Source organism: Melospiza melodia, chromosome 25 (assembly GCF_035770615.1).
Source record: "Melospiza melodia melodia isolate bMelMel2 chromosome 25, bMelMel2.pri, whole genome shotgun sequence".
In the NCBI taxonomy this organism is placed as follows: domain Eukaryota; kingdom Metazoa; phylum Chordata; class Aves; order Passeriformes; family Passerellidae; genus Melospiza; species Melospiza melodia.
Window position 1 is genome coordinate 5,516,786 of NC_086218.1, and position 18,222 is coordinate 5,535,007.

Consider the following 18,222-nt stretch of genomic DNA (forward strand, 5'->3'; position numbering starts at 1 on the left):
TTGTGCGATTTGCAGTAGTTTTGTGGTTCTCTCACTCCCTTACAAAGAGGAACAAATGATCAATTGCTGCATTTCCAGGCTGGTTCTCCCACAGCTGCCCCTGCCGGGAGGGTTTCCAGCCAGCCCTGCTCTGAAAACCATCAAAGGCCCTCACAGAGACACTGCTTGAGCTCCCTTTGGGTTGTGTGCTTCTTGCAGAGCTGAGCAAACCACAGTAAGGCCTTTTCCGCCCACACAGAATTCTCACCTCTGCTGCAGCTCTGAAGCTGCCAGAATCAAAGCCAAGGGGGCAATGGGTACCCTCAGGTGCTGGCTGCAACCTGGGGCTGGCCAGAGCAGGGCTGGGCAATGGCCATCCCTGTGCAGTGGGGCTGGGCCATGGCTGGGCCCCACCCTTGGATGGCCACTGGCTTCAAGGAGCAGGAGTTTGGGGCCTCCTTCCTGCTCAGGGTTCCATTCCCCAGCTGCTCTTGCTGGCTCAGATCCAGCAGGGGATAAGCAAGAATGGAGAAGTCTGGATCCCTCCGAAGCTACCAAGCTCCAGGACAGGACCCTCTTCCCCAGCATGTGTCCCCCCTGGGACAGGATCCCCCCGGGACAGGAGCCCCCTGGATGTGCCCCTAAGGACAGAACCCTCCCCACCATGTGAGAAAGGTGTCAAGTGGCCTTTTCCTTCTTCTGCAGGAGACAGAAAGTGAAAGTGCTGGGGGGTAAAAGCTGCACTCCCCCACCCCCCACAGCCTCCCCAGCCCTCCCTGCAGACCCCTCACCCCTGGGCTTCCCCCACCCTGGGCTTCCCCCACCCTGACCTTCCCCCAGCCTGGGCTTCCCCCAGCCTGTTCCCTGCTCCAGGTGCCCCCAAGGACCATCAAGGCACGAACTGGGGGCTTGTGAAATTGAGGGGTAAAATGCTGGAAATGGAATAAGAGAGGGAAAAATCACTGGAGGCTGGAGGACACAGACCCATAGCAGCTCAGAATCTGTCTGGGGTGACACCGTGGACACCGGCACCATGTGGGGCTGGTGCTGGCCCTGGGTCACCCCAAAATATGAAGCACCCAGGCAAGGAGCTGCAACCCATGGGCTCACCCAGCCACTGCCCATCCCTGGCACCCCCATTCCCCCGGGAACAGAAACATGGGACCTCCATTCCTTATGTCCCACTCTCTCTGCAGCCCCCATCTCAACACTGACATTCCCTAGCAACTCCATGGCCCAGCACCCCATTCCCAAAGATCCTCTTCTCCTTCATTCCATCCCCTGAAATCTTCATAGGAAATCTTCATTCTCCCATCCCATGAAGTCAAATCGTTGGAGCCCACATTCCCCTGGGACTCCCATCCCTGAGTCCCCCCAGGTATGGAGACGCTCATTCCAATGGCACCCCCATTGCTGGATATCCCCCCTCCTCAGGACCCTATTTACCAGTGACCCCATTCCTGCCTGCCCAAAACCACCAAATTCCCAACTCCTGGGAACCCCATGACCCATTTTGTCCCACCCACCCGTGTCCCCAGCCTGTCCCCAGACTGTCCCCACCCTGCCCCCACCAAGGGCCACCTACACGAGGTCGAGACGTGACCTCCCTTCCTTCCCCTTCATCCGAAGAGCCGCCAGCCAGGGGAGCGGTGGCCACAGCAGCGAGTGACAGCCAGTGCACATGGCTGGGGACACCGGGATGGCGGGGAAGGTGGCACTGCTCCTGTGGGGTGAGTGCCCTGGGCACGGGCCCTGACACCCTGGGGATCAGGAAGGAAGGGGGCACAGGGGTCTGTGGGGTCCCCTGAGGTCCCCAATGCCAGCAGAGCCAGTCCATGTTACCCAGAGTGGAACTGGGTGTGTCTGGGGATGTAGGGTGGCTTTGGGGACAGGAAGAGGGGGCAGGAATTTGGGGATGGGGATGTGGGGACAGGAATGTGGGGACTGGCACCTTTGGGCTCAGGCAGCTCCGGGGATAGGGACGAGGGAACTGGGATGCAGAGACAAGAACGGTGAGGATGTGGCCATGGGGATGGGATCACGAGGATGGGATCATGAGCTGGTGGGGGTGACCTGGGCCAGCATGGGCTGTGTCCGTGGTGTCCTCGTGCCCGGGGAGTTCTCAGTGTCCTCATGTTCTGCCTCAACCCGTGGTGGCTTCGGCGTCCCTGTTCCCAAAGGTTCTGTGCCACAGGGATGTGGTGCACGGGTGGCTGTGACACAGACATGTCCCCCTGCCTGTCCAGACTTTTGGGGACCACCACACACTGTCCCACAAGAGCATCTGTCCCCACGGGGACACTTTGGGGACAGCCACCACACCCCATATCCCATGTGCCTCTGTCCCCATGGTGACACCCCCACTGAGCCCTGTCCCTTCTCCCTTCCAGTCCAGACCCTCGGCCTTGCTGGTGAGTCCTCAGGGGATGCCATGTCCCCACCCCGCTGTCCCCAGCCCCACACTGGCCCTGGCAGGCTGATGTCCCCTGTCACCCACAGGTGCCCAGACCACCCAGCTCCTGGTGGAACCCTCCTGGAGGCCAGCAGTGGTGTGGGACCGGGTGACATTGACCTGCCAGGGCTCGGGGACTGCCGGTGCCACCACCTGGTACAAGGACGGGCAGCGTTGGTGGCAGGAGGGACAGGACCGCCTCAGTGTCACCGAGAGTGGCACCTACACATGTGACAGACCCGGCACTGGGCGCAGCCCCCCCGTGACCGTCTCAGATGGTGAGGGGAGACTGTTAATGATCATGGGGGCCCCAGAGCGGTCAGGGTGGGCTCCATTCCGTGGATGGCCTCACACCCCTCGTGTGACAAGCGCCAGTGCCCTGCACACAGGGACATCCCAGTGCACCCCAGAGCACCCCAGAGCACCCACATGTCCCCGGTGCTATGGGCACCCACCTCAGACCAGTCTCATCAGTGAGATGTGACCTTCCTCTCCCACAGACCCACTGGTGCTGCAGGTGCCAGCGCGGGCACTGCTGGAGGGGGACACCTTGACACTGCGCTGCCGCTGCCAGCAGGACAACCATCTCACCAGGGTGCGATTTTACTGGGAGGAGAAGGAAATCAGGGGGTCCCTCAAGGATACTGTGCTGTATCTTTCACCTCTGCAGCTGCACCACAGCAGCCGCTACAGATGTGAGGGCTTGTTGGAGTCCTGGCAGTCACGGTCAGCAGCAGTGACAGTGACAGTGCATGGTGAGCACCCACACGGCTGGAACTCCAATATCTTGACAAACCCAAAGCCACTTCCCAGTGCACTCAGACTCACAGTCCTCACCTCTCCTCTCCTTCCCAGACCTCTTCTCGGTCCCAGTGCTGGAGGGTCCCCGCGAGCTCACTGAGGGGTCTTCCCTGACTCTCAGCTGCCTCAGCACCCCCAGCCCCCTGCGGCCCGGAGCCCCCCTCCTGCACGTGTTCTACCGGGATGGGCAGGTGGTGGGGGGTCCACAGGGGTCCCCGCAGCTGCTCGTGCCCACTGTGAGGGTCTCCCACTCGGGGAATTATGCCTGTGAGGTGCACTCCCAGGGGGGGTCCGTGCGGAAGAGCAGCAACCGGCTCCGCATCACGGTGTGCAGTGAGTGCGGGGATGGGCATGGGGAGCCCCCACAGATGCATCGGGACCCCCACACTGCCTGGCACCCTCCAGCCCTCCCTGACGCCGCCTCTGGGGCACCCAACCTTTTCCAGATCCCTCCCTGCCCCCCCCTCATCCTTTCTCGGGTCTCTCCCCAGGACCCCCAGCCCGTACATGGGTACCCTCATCCTTCCCTGGTGCATTTTCTGTGTCCTGCCATCCCTGCCCCGGGTTGCTCCTAAGGTCCTCCCATTCCTGGCTTGTGTTTCCTGCCATCCTTTGTTGGGTTCCCTCCCCCATCTCTGGGTCCCTTCACCCCTCTCTGAGGTCTCTGCACATTGCCCAAGTCTCACCATCCCTTGCCATGGTCCCCGTACCATTCCTGGTGTTGCCCACCTCCCTCTCCAGGTGTTCCTTCCCTGACCCCCTTATCATCCCTCGGTGTTCATTTCTAACCCCCCTCCCCCAATCTCTGCACCCTCCCTCCCCCAATCTCTGCACCCCCTCTCCCTCACTGGAATTCCCCTGCCCCTCCGTCACACCCTCCCGGGTCCCTCACTGTCCCCTGGTGTCCCACTCTCCCGCAGGTGTCCCGCCCTCGGGGGTGTCTCTGTCAGTGCAGCCCCCGGGGGGACAGGTGGCACTCGTGGACAGCCTGGTGCTGAGCTGTGAGGTGGCCGTGGGGACAGGTCCCCTGTCCTTCTCCTGGAATGGGGAGGGCTCGGGAACACTGCTGGGCACCGGCCCCCGCCTGGAGCTGCGCCACATTGGGGACAATGACAGTGGCCAGTACCAGTGCCAGGTCAGTGACGGGAACAGCGTGGCCGAGAGTGACCCCCTGAATGTCACCGTCCTGGGTGAGCAGGACCCTCGGGCTGGGGATGACCCCACCCACAGCACCCCATTCCACCTCACGAGGTGCCAGCCCTGTCTGTATCCCCACAGTGCCCGTGGCCAATGCCACCATCACCCCTGGCCCGCTGCCACACCAGGTGCATGCAGGTGACAACGTGACCCTGCGCTGCTCAGTGCAGGTGGGCTCAGCCCCTGTCACCTTCACCTGGCTGCACAATGGGCAGGAGGTGGCCCGGGGTCCCCTCCTGGAGCTCAGGGACATCCATGTGGGACATTCGGGCACCTACCAGTGCGTGGCCACCAACCAGCTGGGACAGGACGGGCACCACGTGTTCCGGGCACTCAGCCCTGAGCTGGCCCTGGAGGTGACACCTGGCTCAACGTGGATCACAGGTGGGGTCACATGGAGTCACCAGGTTCTTCAGGACTCCTGCAGTTCAGGATGACCCCAGTGTGTCCCCTCTGTCCCCAGCAGTGGCTGTGAATGTCGGCAGGACCCTCCTGTTCCTGCTCCTGCTCCTGGCTGTCATCGGGTGCTGTCACTGGTGGCACCGCCGGGGTGGGTGACAATGCGGGGGGTACAAGGTCCTACAGAGACTGGGGGGAAGCCCCACACACTGGGGGCGGCAGTTGGGGCATCACCCAAAGCCTCAGATATGGAGGAAGCTGAGCCCCCAGTGACCTTTGCTTGGGGGTCTTTTGGAGGGTCCTGGGCTGTTCCAGGAAGAGCCTTGAGGAATATTGGGGTGACACTGGGATCTCCTGGGGGCTTTTAGGGAGGTGTTGGAGAGTTGTGCAGGGATGTTAAGAGCTCCTCAGGGATTCTGAAGCAGTTTGGAGGCTTTCCTGCATTCCATTCTTGGGGTTCCTTGAGGCTTGAGGGGTGCTCAGGGGTTCAGGGTTCCTGGGGAGGGGGTTGGAGTACCTGGGTGCCTCAGGTGTTCTGGGGCTCCTCAGGGGTGCTTTGGGGCGGTTTGGGGCCTGGGAGTCCAGTAGAAATCAGTGTCTGGTGGAGGCTCAGGGCTCCAGTGGGCATTTAAAGGTCCCAGGTGGGGTTGGGGCCCAGGGGACACCCCATGGTCACCCCATCCTCTTTTTCTTGCAGCTCTCAGGAAATCCCAGGACAGGTGAGTGGGGATTTCCAGCCATGACTCTGCCTGACCCCCTCCCCAGACACTCCTCAGACCCCCCCTTATCCCCACAGGAGCCCCTGGAACACCCTTATCCCCTGGAGGTGGGAGAGGGGCTGGACATGAGGGGGCAGGGGGTGAGTATGGGGGATGGGTGGGGACATGGACATGTCACCCATTCGTGTCACACCAAGCCAGGTGTCTCTTACTGTCCCCCCCAAGAACCCCCAGGTGACACACGCAGAGCTGCCAGGACCACATGGGTGACTGCAGGACACCAGTGACATCCATGGGAACGTGCTGTGACAATATGGGACACTGGGAGTCCCCATCCCATGGCTCCCGTGGTGGCCCATCTGGCCTGGGGTGATGACAACAAGTCAGGGGGCTGCACAGGGCCCCCAGTGCTCCCCTTTCCCCCTCCCAGTGCTCCCAGTACACCCATGGCTCCCCAGGCTCCTCCCAGTGCCAGGGGACACTGGACCCATTTCCTTTGTATTTGGTCCAAAATGCAGCTGTTTGGTTAAACTGGCAGCGATGGTGTTTGTTCAGCTTTGTGGGGCTTTAGGAATGGGATTCTCCAGTTCTGGGTTGCCACTAAAACCAAGGGCTGCTGCCCCTTTCCCTACCGCTCCCCATGGAGGCACAAAGATCCCAACAGTCTGACAATTCCTGAATCAGTAATGAAAGAACAAAACCAACAGCAACAGCAACAAGGCCAAATTGTCACACAAGGAATGATTTCCAGGGAAAGCCACCAACAAAGAACAATCCCCAAACACTTCCCCTGCATCACGTTTCGTCCACCAGAGGAATCTTGCAGAGTCCTGGACCTTCCTTGCTCTGATGGCCAAAGTGGCCTTCAGGAGGCTCTGGATTCTCTTGTCCCCTGTCCCAAACCCCTCCTCTGCCATGTTCCTCACACCAGGATGTCACAAAGGCCCTGAGGATGTTCCTGAGCCTCCCATTTGCCCAGGGCATTTGGGATCAGGCCATGGCAGAGGGTGAGGTGCCAAAGACAGGAAAAATTTGAAGTCTAGAGACATTTTGGAACAGCTGTGTGTGGCAGGGGTCGGTCAAGCTTTGCTTTTGGTGAGACAGGGCCCCGTCTGTCCATCATCTGTCAGCCATGGCACACTGGGGACAGCATGACGCTTTGACAAAGCCAGCTCCTGAGTAGCCAGGTGACCAGAAGTGCCAGCTGGGGAGAGGACCCTTGGTGACACCACTGGCTTAAAAGGCAGAGCATGAGGTAGCCAAGTCCCTGACCCTATCTGCTCATGGGGTAACTGTCGCCTCCACGCTGGAACCCAGAAGTTGGCCACTCATTTAAATGAGAATTATCTGCAAAGGAAACTGGGAAAAAATCCTAGAATGGAAAGAAACCCATCTCCAAATTTTTTTTAATTTCAAATATGTTCTGGCTTACAGGCCAAAGTGAAGGAAAAGGAATACCAGCTCTTTCCTGGGAAATTGATAAACCAGAACAGAACAAACAACACAAACCCAGAAATTTCCCTCTCGCTCAGCGCTGTTGGTTCTTGTGGCAGTTATAAGCGCGGCCAGAAGGGGGCGCTGCAGGGAGCACTCCCGGCCAGCGGGGGGCGCTGCAGGGAGCACTCCCGCCCAACAGGGGGCGCCCCGGTCCAGCTCCATCCCCTCAGGGGCCATGGTGGCCTCGGACGGGAGGCAGGAGGGGAAATCGCTCCTTTTTGCAAACTCCTGGGCACCAATCGGTCCCGGCACCACCACTGGCAGTGGGCAGAAGCCGCCAAGGCAGCAGGTTGGATCCCAGTGCCCACTGGCAGCGGAGCAGTGTCCCGGGGGCAGGCACATGCCCTACCCAACACCCACAAGCGCTCTCCATGATCCTGAATGGAAGGAAGGCAGCGCCTGATCTCAGACTCATCTCAGGTCCACAGCGCACCTCTGGTGGCTTTATACCACAATTCCTGCAAACACTCACCCTCTCGCTTAGGTGAGGAGAGCAGGGATGGAGAAGCTTTGGGGAAACCTGGAATCCACACAGGATCACTCCCCACAGCCCCACCACAGCTGCAGACAGAGCCACAGATGCATATTTCCACACTTTTCCCTCTTGTCTGGCAGCCACGGCCAGAATCCAAACATTCTTCCTGGGCCATGCTAAAGGGCTGCAGGTTTGAGACAGGAAGGAGCAGGGACCCGGCCAGGTTGTTGAGCAGATTGTTGCGGGATATGCAAGGCTTTTGGGGCTATCTCAGACCCTTGCTGCAGGGGACAAAATGATCAATTGCTGCATTTGTGGACTGGTTTCTTGCACAGCTGCCCCTGCAGGGGAGGATTTCCAGCCAGCCCTGCTCTGAAAACCACCAAAGGCCCTCACAGAGCCACTGCTTGGGCTCTCTTAGGGTTTTGTGCTTCTTGCAGGGCTGGGCAAACCACAGGCAGGCCTTTTCTGCCCCCACAGAATCCTCACCTTCGCAGCAGCTCTTAAGCTGCCAGAATGAAAGCCAAGGGGGCAGGGGGGACCCTCAGGTGCTGGCTGCCACCTGGGGCTGGCCAGAGCAGGGCTGGGCAATGGCCATCCCTGTGCAGTGGGGCTGGGCCATGGCTGGGCCCCACCCTTGGATGGCCACCACAACAACATCAGCCACTCCACAATACTTTTCACTATCTGAACAACATCGCAGTATTTAATCAACAGTATAATCAATAATGTTATATCAATTCATATAATATCCAGTAAAAGTCAACTTCCATTAACTTGTTTCTGTCAATATATGCCAGTAAAGAACTGTTATTCCTGTTCCCACATCTTTACCAAAAAGCCCTATAATTTCAAAATTATAATAGTTCAGAGAGAAGGGGATTGTATTTTCCATTCCAAGGGAGGTTCCCCCCTCGTCCAGCTTCCTTGACAGAGCTGAACAGAGAAACACCATTTCTGCCAATTTAACCAAAGAGCTGCATTTTTGTCCCAGGAGCAGGGAACCAGGTCCTGTGCCCCCTTGGAACTGGGATGGGCACCAGTAAGCCGTCTCATTGGGAGCACTGGGAGGGGGATTGCAGAGCCACAAAGCACACTGGGGTTAAGAGGATCAAATCTGATTTTTATTGATGTCTCAACATATGCTACATCTGAGGTGAAAAATGACTCTGTGGTTGTACATGTGCTGGGAACCCTGTCCCTGGCAAGGCTTCTCACAACAGACAATCAGGGGAGAGAAAGCTGGTCAGGCTATGAGTGACCCCCACTGGCTAGTGGGACAGATGCCCGAGAAAAAATATCTATGAAAAAATGCCCAGAAAATCAGGCTGTGGGAGGAGCCTTTGCAAATAAAAGCAGCAAACTGTGACACAACAGGAGCGTTTTGCTTTGGGTTTCTTGCAGGGATCAGGGGCTTGCACAGAGGGTCAGTTTGGCCCTCTTTCCCTGTGGGATGCACATTCTCTGAACCTGGGAGAAGCAGTGAGAGAAGCAAAGACTACTCCAAACAATTCTCATCTCATTTTCTGTTCCTGTGTTTTTCACACAGGGAATGCATTGTGGAAGATTGTTTACCTGAAGGGAATTGCTAATTGTATTCTGGTGTGAGTGTTTTGATTCACTGACCAATTGAATCCAGGTGTGTGTGTGTGTGGAAACTGTGGGCTGAGTCATGAGATTGTGCGCAGTGGAGTGCAGCTGAGTGCTTGGCAGATTCAGTTTAGATGTAATGGAATATAATATAGACTAATATGGTATAATAAAGTACTTAATTAACCTTCTGAAAAGATGAAGTCAGATGCACCATTCCTCCCAGTCATCCGGCAAAAATATCACAGACACTCCCCACCCACCGCCTGTTCCTCCCGGTGTTCCTTCTTCCCTATCCGCATCTGTTCTTCCCTGCTTTGCTGCTTCCCCGAGGCAGCTCATTTCTGCTCATCCCAGACGTTCCTTCATTGCTCCCCAATGGAGCAGATGCTGCCTGCACACACCCGCCGCCTCTGCCGCGTTTCCCGTGCTGCCCACAGCACCGAGCCTGCTGCACCTGCCCACCACAGCCCCAGCCCACGGCAGCCAGCCCAGAGCCATCAGTGCCACAGCACCAGCCCGCAGCCAGCCCGCAGCAGCCAGCCTGCAGCCATCACTCGCCCATGCCAGAGACACGCAGGTGCTGTCCTTGGAAATCATGCCCAGCCACTCACAAAAGCCATGTGGGCTCGCCCTGGCTTGCAGCACACACACCCCATCTGCCCAGCTGATGGCCACAGAGCACCCAGGCTTCTTGTGGTAACGCTGTCCCTGACTTCTGTTTCTCTCTCTGTCCTTTTCCCTTTCTATTCCTTTCTCTCCCCCTTTGGTAAGAACCATTACCCTCCTTTTTCAATAAACAGTTCTCTCATGTAATACTGCCACGTCTGTGCTTCATTTTCATCCAAGAAACCTTTCAGCAAGAATCCTCCCCAATTCCCCATTTTATAGCGGGATGGGACTGGGCTAGTGGGAGGGGGAATGGGGAAGTCCTGTGTGTACTGCAAGCACTGTGGGGAGAGAATGGGGCAGTCCCTGAGGGTACTTGGGGACTTGGATGGGGCTGGGGAGCCCCTGCAGGTACGAGCAAAGGGATGGGGGAGCCCTTGCGGGTACCGGGAGAGGAAATGGGGAGCACAGGGTGCCCTTTGTAGCCTTCCCCTTAGCCATGACCACCTCCCTTGGAAGGATGGGCAACCACAGGAGCCATGGAGGGAGCACCCCCAGTGTCATCCAGTGCCTCCCGCTTCCCAGAGTATCACAACATTTGGTGTAGATTGTCATAGATGTTGCTGCATTCCCATGGGTGCCTTTGCAGCTCCGTGTACCTCGCCTGAGGATCCTCCACTGGGGGTGCCAGGGGGTCTGGGTGGGTCCTGTGGGAATAAAGGGGTGTGTGGAAAAGGATGGGAGGTGCTGGGAGTTTGGATAAAAGGTGTAACATGGCTGGAGGCTGCACTCACCTTTCCTGGTGATTCCTGGCATCTGCAAAGGAAAACTGGAGGGGTGACTTTGGAGACCCAGGGGCTCCCATCCACCCTTGGGAATGCTGAACCACCACCAGACACACAATTCTCCCCAGGCACCCCAGTATCCCTGATGCCCCCCCAGTATCCCTAACCCACCCCACTTACACCAACACCCTGAATCCCCAGAATCCCGAGCCCGGCAGGGAGGGGGACCCCTGATAGAATCCCCAATATCCCTGCAGGACCCTCCAACAGCTCCACAGGTCTCTGAGCCATGGTCACTGGGGGCTGAGCCCTGCCCCAGTCAGGGGCTGTGGGTGCTGCCCTTTGGCCCCCCTTCTCTGGGGGCCTTCCCACCTCTCTCCATGATCCCTGTCCTCTCATTGTCACCTACCCACACGGTGCCACCGGTGCCATGACACAATGACCCCTATGAACAGGAGCAGGAACAAAAGGGCCCCTCCGACCCCTGCAGCCACTGCAAGAACAGAGGGGGACACATCAGGGTCACTCATCACCCCAGGGGTCCTGCACACCCTGGTGACCCTGTGTGACCTTACCTGTGTCCCTGTGTGTTGCAGTCTCCGGCAGTGTCACCTCCAGGACACCAGGTGTTACTGTGGCATTGTCCACAGGCACTGCAGGGACACAGACAGGGCTGATGCCACAAGGAGGGGCTGGCAGCCAGGAATGGGATAATAGTGAACGGGGGATGGGTGTGGTGGGGATGTCCGGGATGGCGTCACACCATGGAGGAGCGAGGGGACACAAGGAGTGATGGCAGGACCTGGTAAAGGTGTCTGGGGGACATGGAGGTGCCCAGGCAGGGCACTCAAGGAGGCTGTGGGAGCTCTCTGTGCCCAGTCCTGCACTCTCAGCACACCACAACGTAGAGCCGGGTGATGTTCTTCCACACGGCCCCACCCTCGGAGCGCACCTGGCAGCTGTAATTCCCTGAGGGGGAGACCCACACGGTGGGCACCAGCAGCTGCGGGGACCCCCGCAGGCCTCCCACCACCTGCCCATCCCAGTAGAACACGCGCAGGAGGGGGGCTCGGGGCCGCAGGAGGCTGGGGGTGCTGAGGCAGCTGAGATTAAGACGGGGACCACTGAGAGGGGTTGGGAGGACCCTCCAGTACCAGGAAGAGCTCAGGGCAGGAGAGGGGAGGGGGATTGATGATCCCGAGTGCCTGAGGAGGGGCTCTGGGGGCGTCGGGGTGGGGGGTGTGGGGTGCTCACCCTGAACTGTCACTGTCACTGGTGCTGACTCCTGCCACCACCAGGGATTCACCCAGCCCTTGCAGTGGTAGCGGCCGCTGTGGTTCAGCTGCGGAGGGGACAGGGACAGCTCAGTCCCATTGGAGACCACCCGTAGTTCCTTCTCCTCATGATAGAAGGACATTGAGGTGATTGGGTTGTTTCGCCAGCCCCGGCAGCGCAGTGTCACCATGTCCCCCTCCAGCAGTGTCCGTGCTGGCACCTGCAGCACCAGCCAGTCTGGGGGACAGAGGGGTCCTGTCACACTTCTTGGCACTGGGACGCCCCCATTAGGTCACACAGGGGACCCCAGTTCCCACATGGTTTTCCCCACACTGGGAAGCTCTGCAATGTCCTCAGGGCAGGGGATGGGCTCTGGTAACTCCAGGAGGTGATCCATGGAGTGGTGCCCATCCAGGGCCCTCGGGGTCCCCGTGGGTGCCAGGCTGGGGACACCCAAACACCCTCACCATCTGAGATGTTCACAGGGGGGCTGAGCGCACTGCCGGGTCTGTCACAAGTGTAGGTGCCACTCAGGGTGACAGTGAGGCGGTCGAGTCCTGGTTCCCACCAGCGCTTCCCGTTCCTGTTCCAGGTGGTGGCACTGGCAGTCCCTGAGCCATGGCAGGTCAGTGTCACCCGGTCCCACCGCACAGGTGGTGTCCAGGGGGGCTCCACGAGGATCTTGGTGTTCTGAGTGCCTGTGGGTGACAGGGGACACCAGCCTGCCAGGGCCAGTGCAGGGCTGGGGACAGCAGGGTGGGGCCATGGCATCCCCCGAGGACTCACCAGCAAGGCCAAGGGTCTGGGCTGGAAGGGAGAAGGGACAAGGCTCAGTGGGGGTGGCACTGCAGAGACAGCAGCATGGGGAACCTGGCCATGGGGGCTGCCCCTGAAAGGTCTCAGTGGGGGCACTGGTGTGGCACAGATGTCTCAAGGACAGGGACACAGCAGCCAACCCATACTAAGGCACGGGTTCCCCATGCTCACAAACGTTATCCCAACCAGCGCCACAGCCACACACCCATGGCCTTGTGCCCATGGTCCAATTCCATTGGCACCTTTCCCATGGTAAAAACACATGGTACTTGTCCCCTTGTCCCTGTCCCTGCATGCCTGTCCCTGTCCCTGTCCCCGCAGCTGCCCCAGCCCCAAGGTTCCTTCTGCCCCATCCTTGTCCTCACAACTCCATCCTCCTCTCCCTGTCCTCACATCTCGGTTCCACTCTTCCTGTTGCTCTTCGGCCACCCCACAACTCTGGTCATACTGGTCTCCATGCTCTGCTGCCATTGGGGATTTCAGGGGACCCTGCAGCCCCCCTATGCCCCCTCCCCTCCCTATCTCCGGGGTGTCAGGCCCAATCACCAGGCACTCACCCCACAGGAGCAACGCCACCTTCCCGGCCATCCCAGTGTCCCCAGCCATGTGCACTGGCTGTCACTTGCTGCTGTGGCCACCGCTCCCCTGGCTGGCAGCTCTTCAGATGAAAAGGAAGGAAGCAAGGTCACGTCCGTCCCCACGTGACGGTGGCCCTTGGTGGGGGCAGGGTGGACACAAGCTGGGTACAGGCTGGGGACATGTTGGGATAGTCAGGGGACATGGTTGGGGTTGGTGCAACCAGGAGTAGGGGTCTCAGGGATCGAGGGGAACCAAGGATGGGTGTCCAGGAGAATAGTGGTCCAGGGGAATTGTGTTCTCCATACCTGGGGACATTCAGGGATGGGGGTGCTGTGGGAACATGGTCCCCAGGGATTTGGGGTCATGGCAGGTGGGTGCCAGGGTTGGGAGTGCAGGGGGAAAAAGAGGACCTTAGGGAATAGGGGTTCTGGGGGAACAAGCAGCCCATGGGATGGGATCAAGGCAATGGTTGTGCTGGGCAATGGCAGTCCTGGGATAGGTGTGTCCAGGGAGGAGAGACCAAGGCAATGGGGGTCCCAAGTTTAGTTCCCAGGAGAATGGGGGTGCCAGGGATGGGCAGCAGCTGGGTGGGCACAGGGGTCACAGCTCCTTCATGGGATGCCTCAAATTTTGGGATGACCCAGAGCCCAGCACAGTCCACAGACTAGGGCACCCCAGGGCTGCCCTGGGAGTCTCTGTGTCCCTGCCTCACACACCTCTGGGTAAGGTCCCCTCATTTCCTGAGTCAGCCATCCCATGAAACATTGGATGCCCAATTGCTTGACACAAAATTACACATCCATAGAATAAAAGCAAAAATGTTTCCCACACCATTATTTTCCCAATAAAGAACAAACTCAGCAAAAATAAAACTGACAAGGTATAAAATGCTCTGGTTTAGAGAATCCATTACTTTCCTGACCAATCTAGCACAATATACACAAAAACAAATCCCAAAAAAATGAGACTTTCTTGTTCCCTTTAGGAGCCCATTGGTACATCCCACAGCAGTGTTTGCTTGTGGATAACACAGAGTGTGGAATCTCCCTGAGTGTCCAACAGCCCCATGGGATTGTTCCCTGCCTGCTTGGCAGTAACCCAGCCTTAAAGGAAGTTTTTTCTTGGGGCCACATTTAGGAACTCTCCCCATTTTTCTCATTCCCACACTGAAACTTGACTGAATTCCCATGGAGGAAGGGAGAAAGGGAGGCACTGTCCATCCTTGGGACAGTACACAGGAATCTGTGGAAATGCCCCTGTGTGCCTCAGGGTCTGATTCCCTGGTAAATCCACTCCAGCCTGCCCTGAATTCCCCTGCCTGGGCACTCCCTGCTCCTGCTGTGACACCCCTGTTTCCCAGCCACTCATGAGCAGTCCCTTTTCCCTCTCTTCTGGTGTGCGCATGCAGGACACAAACATTCTCTCTGGGAGTTTCCCTCAAGAAAGAGGGTCCAGGTCAGGTTGTTGAGCAGATTGTTGTTAAATTTGTAGAAGTTTTATGGTTTTCTCAGTCCTTTGGGTAAAGGCACAAAATGATCAATTGCTGCATTTCTAGACTGGTTCCCTCACAGCTGCCCTTGCAGAGGGGATTTCCAGCCAGCCCTGCTCTGAAAACCATCAAAGGCCCTCACAGAGCCACTGCTTGGGCTCCCTTTGGGCTTTGTGCTTCTTGCAGGGCTGAGCAAACCACAGGCAGGACTTTTTCCCCCACAGAATTCTCACCTCTGCAGCAGCTCTAAAGTTGCCAGAATCAAAGCCAAGGGGGCAGGGGGGACCCTCCAGTGCTGGCTTCCACCTGCGGCTGGCCAGAGCAGGGCTGGGCAATGGCCATCCCTGTGCAGTGGGACTGGGCCATGGCTGGGCCCCACCCTTGCATTGACAGAGGTCCCCATGATGTGCCAATCCCTGGGACAGGTACCCAGCCAGGAATGTGCAGGAACATTTCTGGAACCGTCCTCCTCTTGGATAGGACTCCCCATGCCAGGATGTGTCACCCCCTGGCACAGGTTCCTCCCAGGACAGGACCCCCCTGGATGTGCCTCCCCAGGACAGAACCCTCCCTTTCCCATCTGACTCTCAGCACAAACAGCCTCTTCCTTCCTGTTCAGGAAAAGGAAAGTGAAAGGGTTGAGGGGGCACAGCCCAACACCTCCTTCCCCCACAGCCTCCCCACCCTTCCCATCCTGCTCCCCATTTTCCCCCTTCCCTGGCTCCCCCCAATCCATTCCCTGCTCAGGTGCTCTCCAGGACTGCTTATCCAGGAACTACGAGTGAGGGGAACTGGCTCAAAGTGAGAAAAATAAGGAAAAAAAAGAAATAAAGAGTGGAAAATTTCAAGGGCAGGGGAGGGCACAGAGGCAGATCTATCCAGGACCCCCATGTGATGCCTACCAATGAAATGAGCACCCCAGGGGGACAGTCTTTTGTGGTGGTGTGCTGTGATGTCCCATTTTGGCCTTCCAGGTCACTTTCCCAGGTGCGCCTATACTCTTTCCCTTCCCCCTTACCCCCATGCTGAGTGAGTCCTGTCACTCAGCATTCCAGCAAGGTGTCATGTGGTTGGTCAAGTTCAAAGGATGCCCCTATGCCCAGAGGTCATTGGCCTGTCTGGGTGTCATCTTCCCCTGAGACCCTGCCCCTCTCACCTGGTTGGTGGCTCACCTGTACCTCCCCTCCCCCTGAACCTGAGCTAAAAAGGTGATCAGACCATGCGGTCCCTATTCTGTTGGAGCAGTTGCTCATGTTCAGACCTCTGTAACCATGGAATAAACCTCTGGACATTAAACCCTCCAGCAGAATCCATCTCCTTTTTCTCTTCACCATCACCTGAAGCTATTCCTCCTGAGGTAAACAGGGTTCCTAACAAGCCTGGACTTGTACAGTGCCCAGCTGCAATCTCCAGCAAGCCAAGGTATCTCTGGGGGGATACACCGCAGTTGCTGCCTTTGGCCCAGCAGCAAGGGTCAGACTGGCCCAGGCACAATCTAACTGATAATATTGGGAGCATTTTTCCAATATTTGGCGTCCTTGAGGTGGGCAAAGCGACTCTGCAGCCCGAGACGGACCCGCAGCAGCTCGGAGAACCTTCTGGCAGCCGTGCATCCAGCTGAAACGGGCTTTGGTTTCATCGCCCTCGGCTAGAGACTTTGGGAATATTCCCAGAAGAAGTTTCGTGGACTGTTCGGCGCCTCTGGAAAGCCCAGCTCCTTTCTGGTGAGCAGATTTTCCAGAGGGAGGACAGGGTAGCCTCTCTCGCCCAAGAGAGGTCCTGTTCCAGTGAAGAGACCTGCTTGTTCCCAGCCAGCTACACCTTCCATTTCGGGTGAGTATCTCTGCTCTCGGTAGGGCAGGAGCTCAAAAACAGACTCTACCGTGAGTTCTGTTCCTTTTTGCATTTGTATTTTTGGCTGCGCAGCCCTACAGACGGGAATTCATTGATTTCTACCTATTAGCTTTCTGCCGCGTGTTTTGCTGTCTTTTGGAATTTGCGCGGGAGCTCTCTGCCCTTCCCCCCGGCTCTGCAGGCTCGGCTCTCTCCACGTGGCCGGGAGATCTTTCTCTCTCTCTCTGTGCGGGGGGAGGTGGGGCTCTCGGCTCTCTTGCCGCGGGGGACTCTCTCTCTCTCTCTCTGTGCGGGGGAGGGGGGGTTCTCTCCACACGCGCGGGGGGCCCCGGTTTCGACTTGCCACTGGCGGGGCTGCTCTCTCTGCTCCGCGGGGGGCTGCATTCCACAGCGGGGGAGGCTTTGTTTCTGCCTCTGCTCGGCAGGGCGTGCCCTACTGCTGCTGCCCGGGAATTTTAAAAGCAGTATATACAGCTGCATTGTGAAGCTTTTGTCGGCTCGTTATCGCTTTCCTATCTGTGTTTTTTTTTTAGAAATCGGTAGCTGAATTTGGCTTTGTTTTTGGTCAGGCGAGATTTAGTACTTTGCTTTTTACATCTAACATGGGTTTGAAACTCAGCATTGTACAAAAAGGAGTGTATTATAATTTTGTAAGCATTTTGGACAGTGGTAATGTTAAGTTCTCTAAAGGAAAATTGAAACAGTTTATAAGATGGCTTTTCCTCCACTTCCCACAAATCTCCCCTGAAGAAATCCACAATATTCAATTCTGGGATAAAGTTGGGAATGAATTGATTACCTTAGGACAATCTAGCAATGCACCCTCAGCTAAATTTGTGTTTTGGAGTTTACAAATTCGTACAGCATTGCTCAAACAAAAGGAAATGGAGAAAAAGCTAAATGTAAAGCCATGTACCTCTGCTCTCCCCGTTTCTCCCTCTCCTAGTTCTAAAACCCCTAAACCTCTTTCCCCAAAACTTAGTATTTTAAACAGATCAAACTCATTGGGAAGTCGACACCCAAAGTCTGTTGAAATGCCTGAGTTGCCCTGTCCACAAGGCCCTGGCCAGGCTGCGTGGAACCTTTCCCAATCTCCTGTGTCCCCTCCTCAGAAACCCACAGCACGTGTTAGCTTTGCAGAGAGTAGTGTTACCCAAAATGGCCCCCAGTCCCTAGGGGGTCCACAAGATGGTGGATGCCACGTGGCATCTTCCCAAACCTGGTCTTCTTCTTCCCAAAATCCCCTTAAGCATCCCAAAACTCCAGCCCCATCCCCCTCTCCTCCTGTTCCTCGTGACACCTTCCCCCCGCCCCCTCCCTTTCCTGCAGTACTCTCGGCTCCACCCCTCTATTCCTCCCAGGGGGCGTCTGCTGACGTGATGTCACCAGGTGTCCCCGCCCCCTGCCGGGCCCCTGACCCCGCCCCTTGTTCCCACGGTTTCCCCGCCCCTTGCCGGCCCCCTGTCCCCGCCCCCTCTCCCCGTTGCGTCCCCGCCCCCTCCCCGGGTTCCCACGGTGGGGACACACCCACTGCCATCCCCCAAACCTGTAGCTGTGATCCCAATGCTTCTGTTTCAAAGGATACAGAGCAGGGAACAGCAGATTCAATGCATAGTCCCATGTTGTCACTGGCTCCTGTTACCTTTCAGCCTGCTGCTCAGGGGGGAGGAGCTCCAACTGCTAATTGGAGTTCTTTTGGACGACAA

At 57.5% G+C, this 18,222-nt stretch overlaps 1 protein-coding gene across 1 annotated transcript in view; it reads left to right on the forward strand.

Annotated features, from left to right (window-relative positions):
• The window catches only part of LOC134429428 (low affinity immunoglobulin gamma Fc region receptor III-B-like), a gene marked incomplete at its 3' end in the record, with an annotated part of 135,223 nt that overhangs the window by 94,116 nt on the left and 22,885 nt on the right, over nucleotides 1–18,222 (forward strand). The window contains 1 exon segment of the mRNA XM_063176588.1: nucleotides 4,511–4,813. Within this exon segment, the coding sequence (XP_063032658.1) occupies nucleotides 4,511–4,813 (303 nt within the window).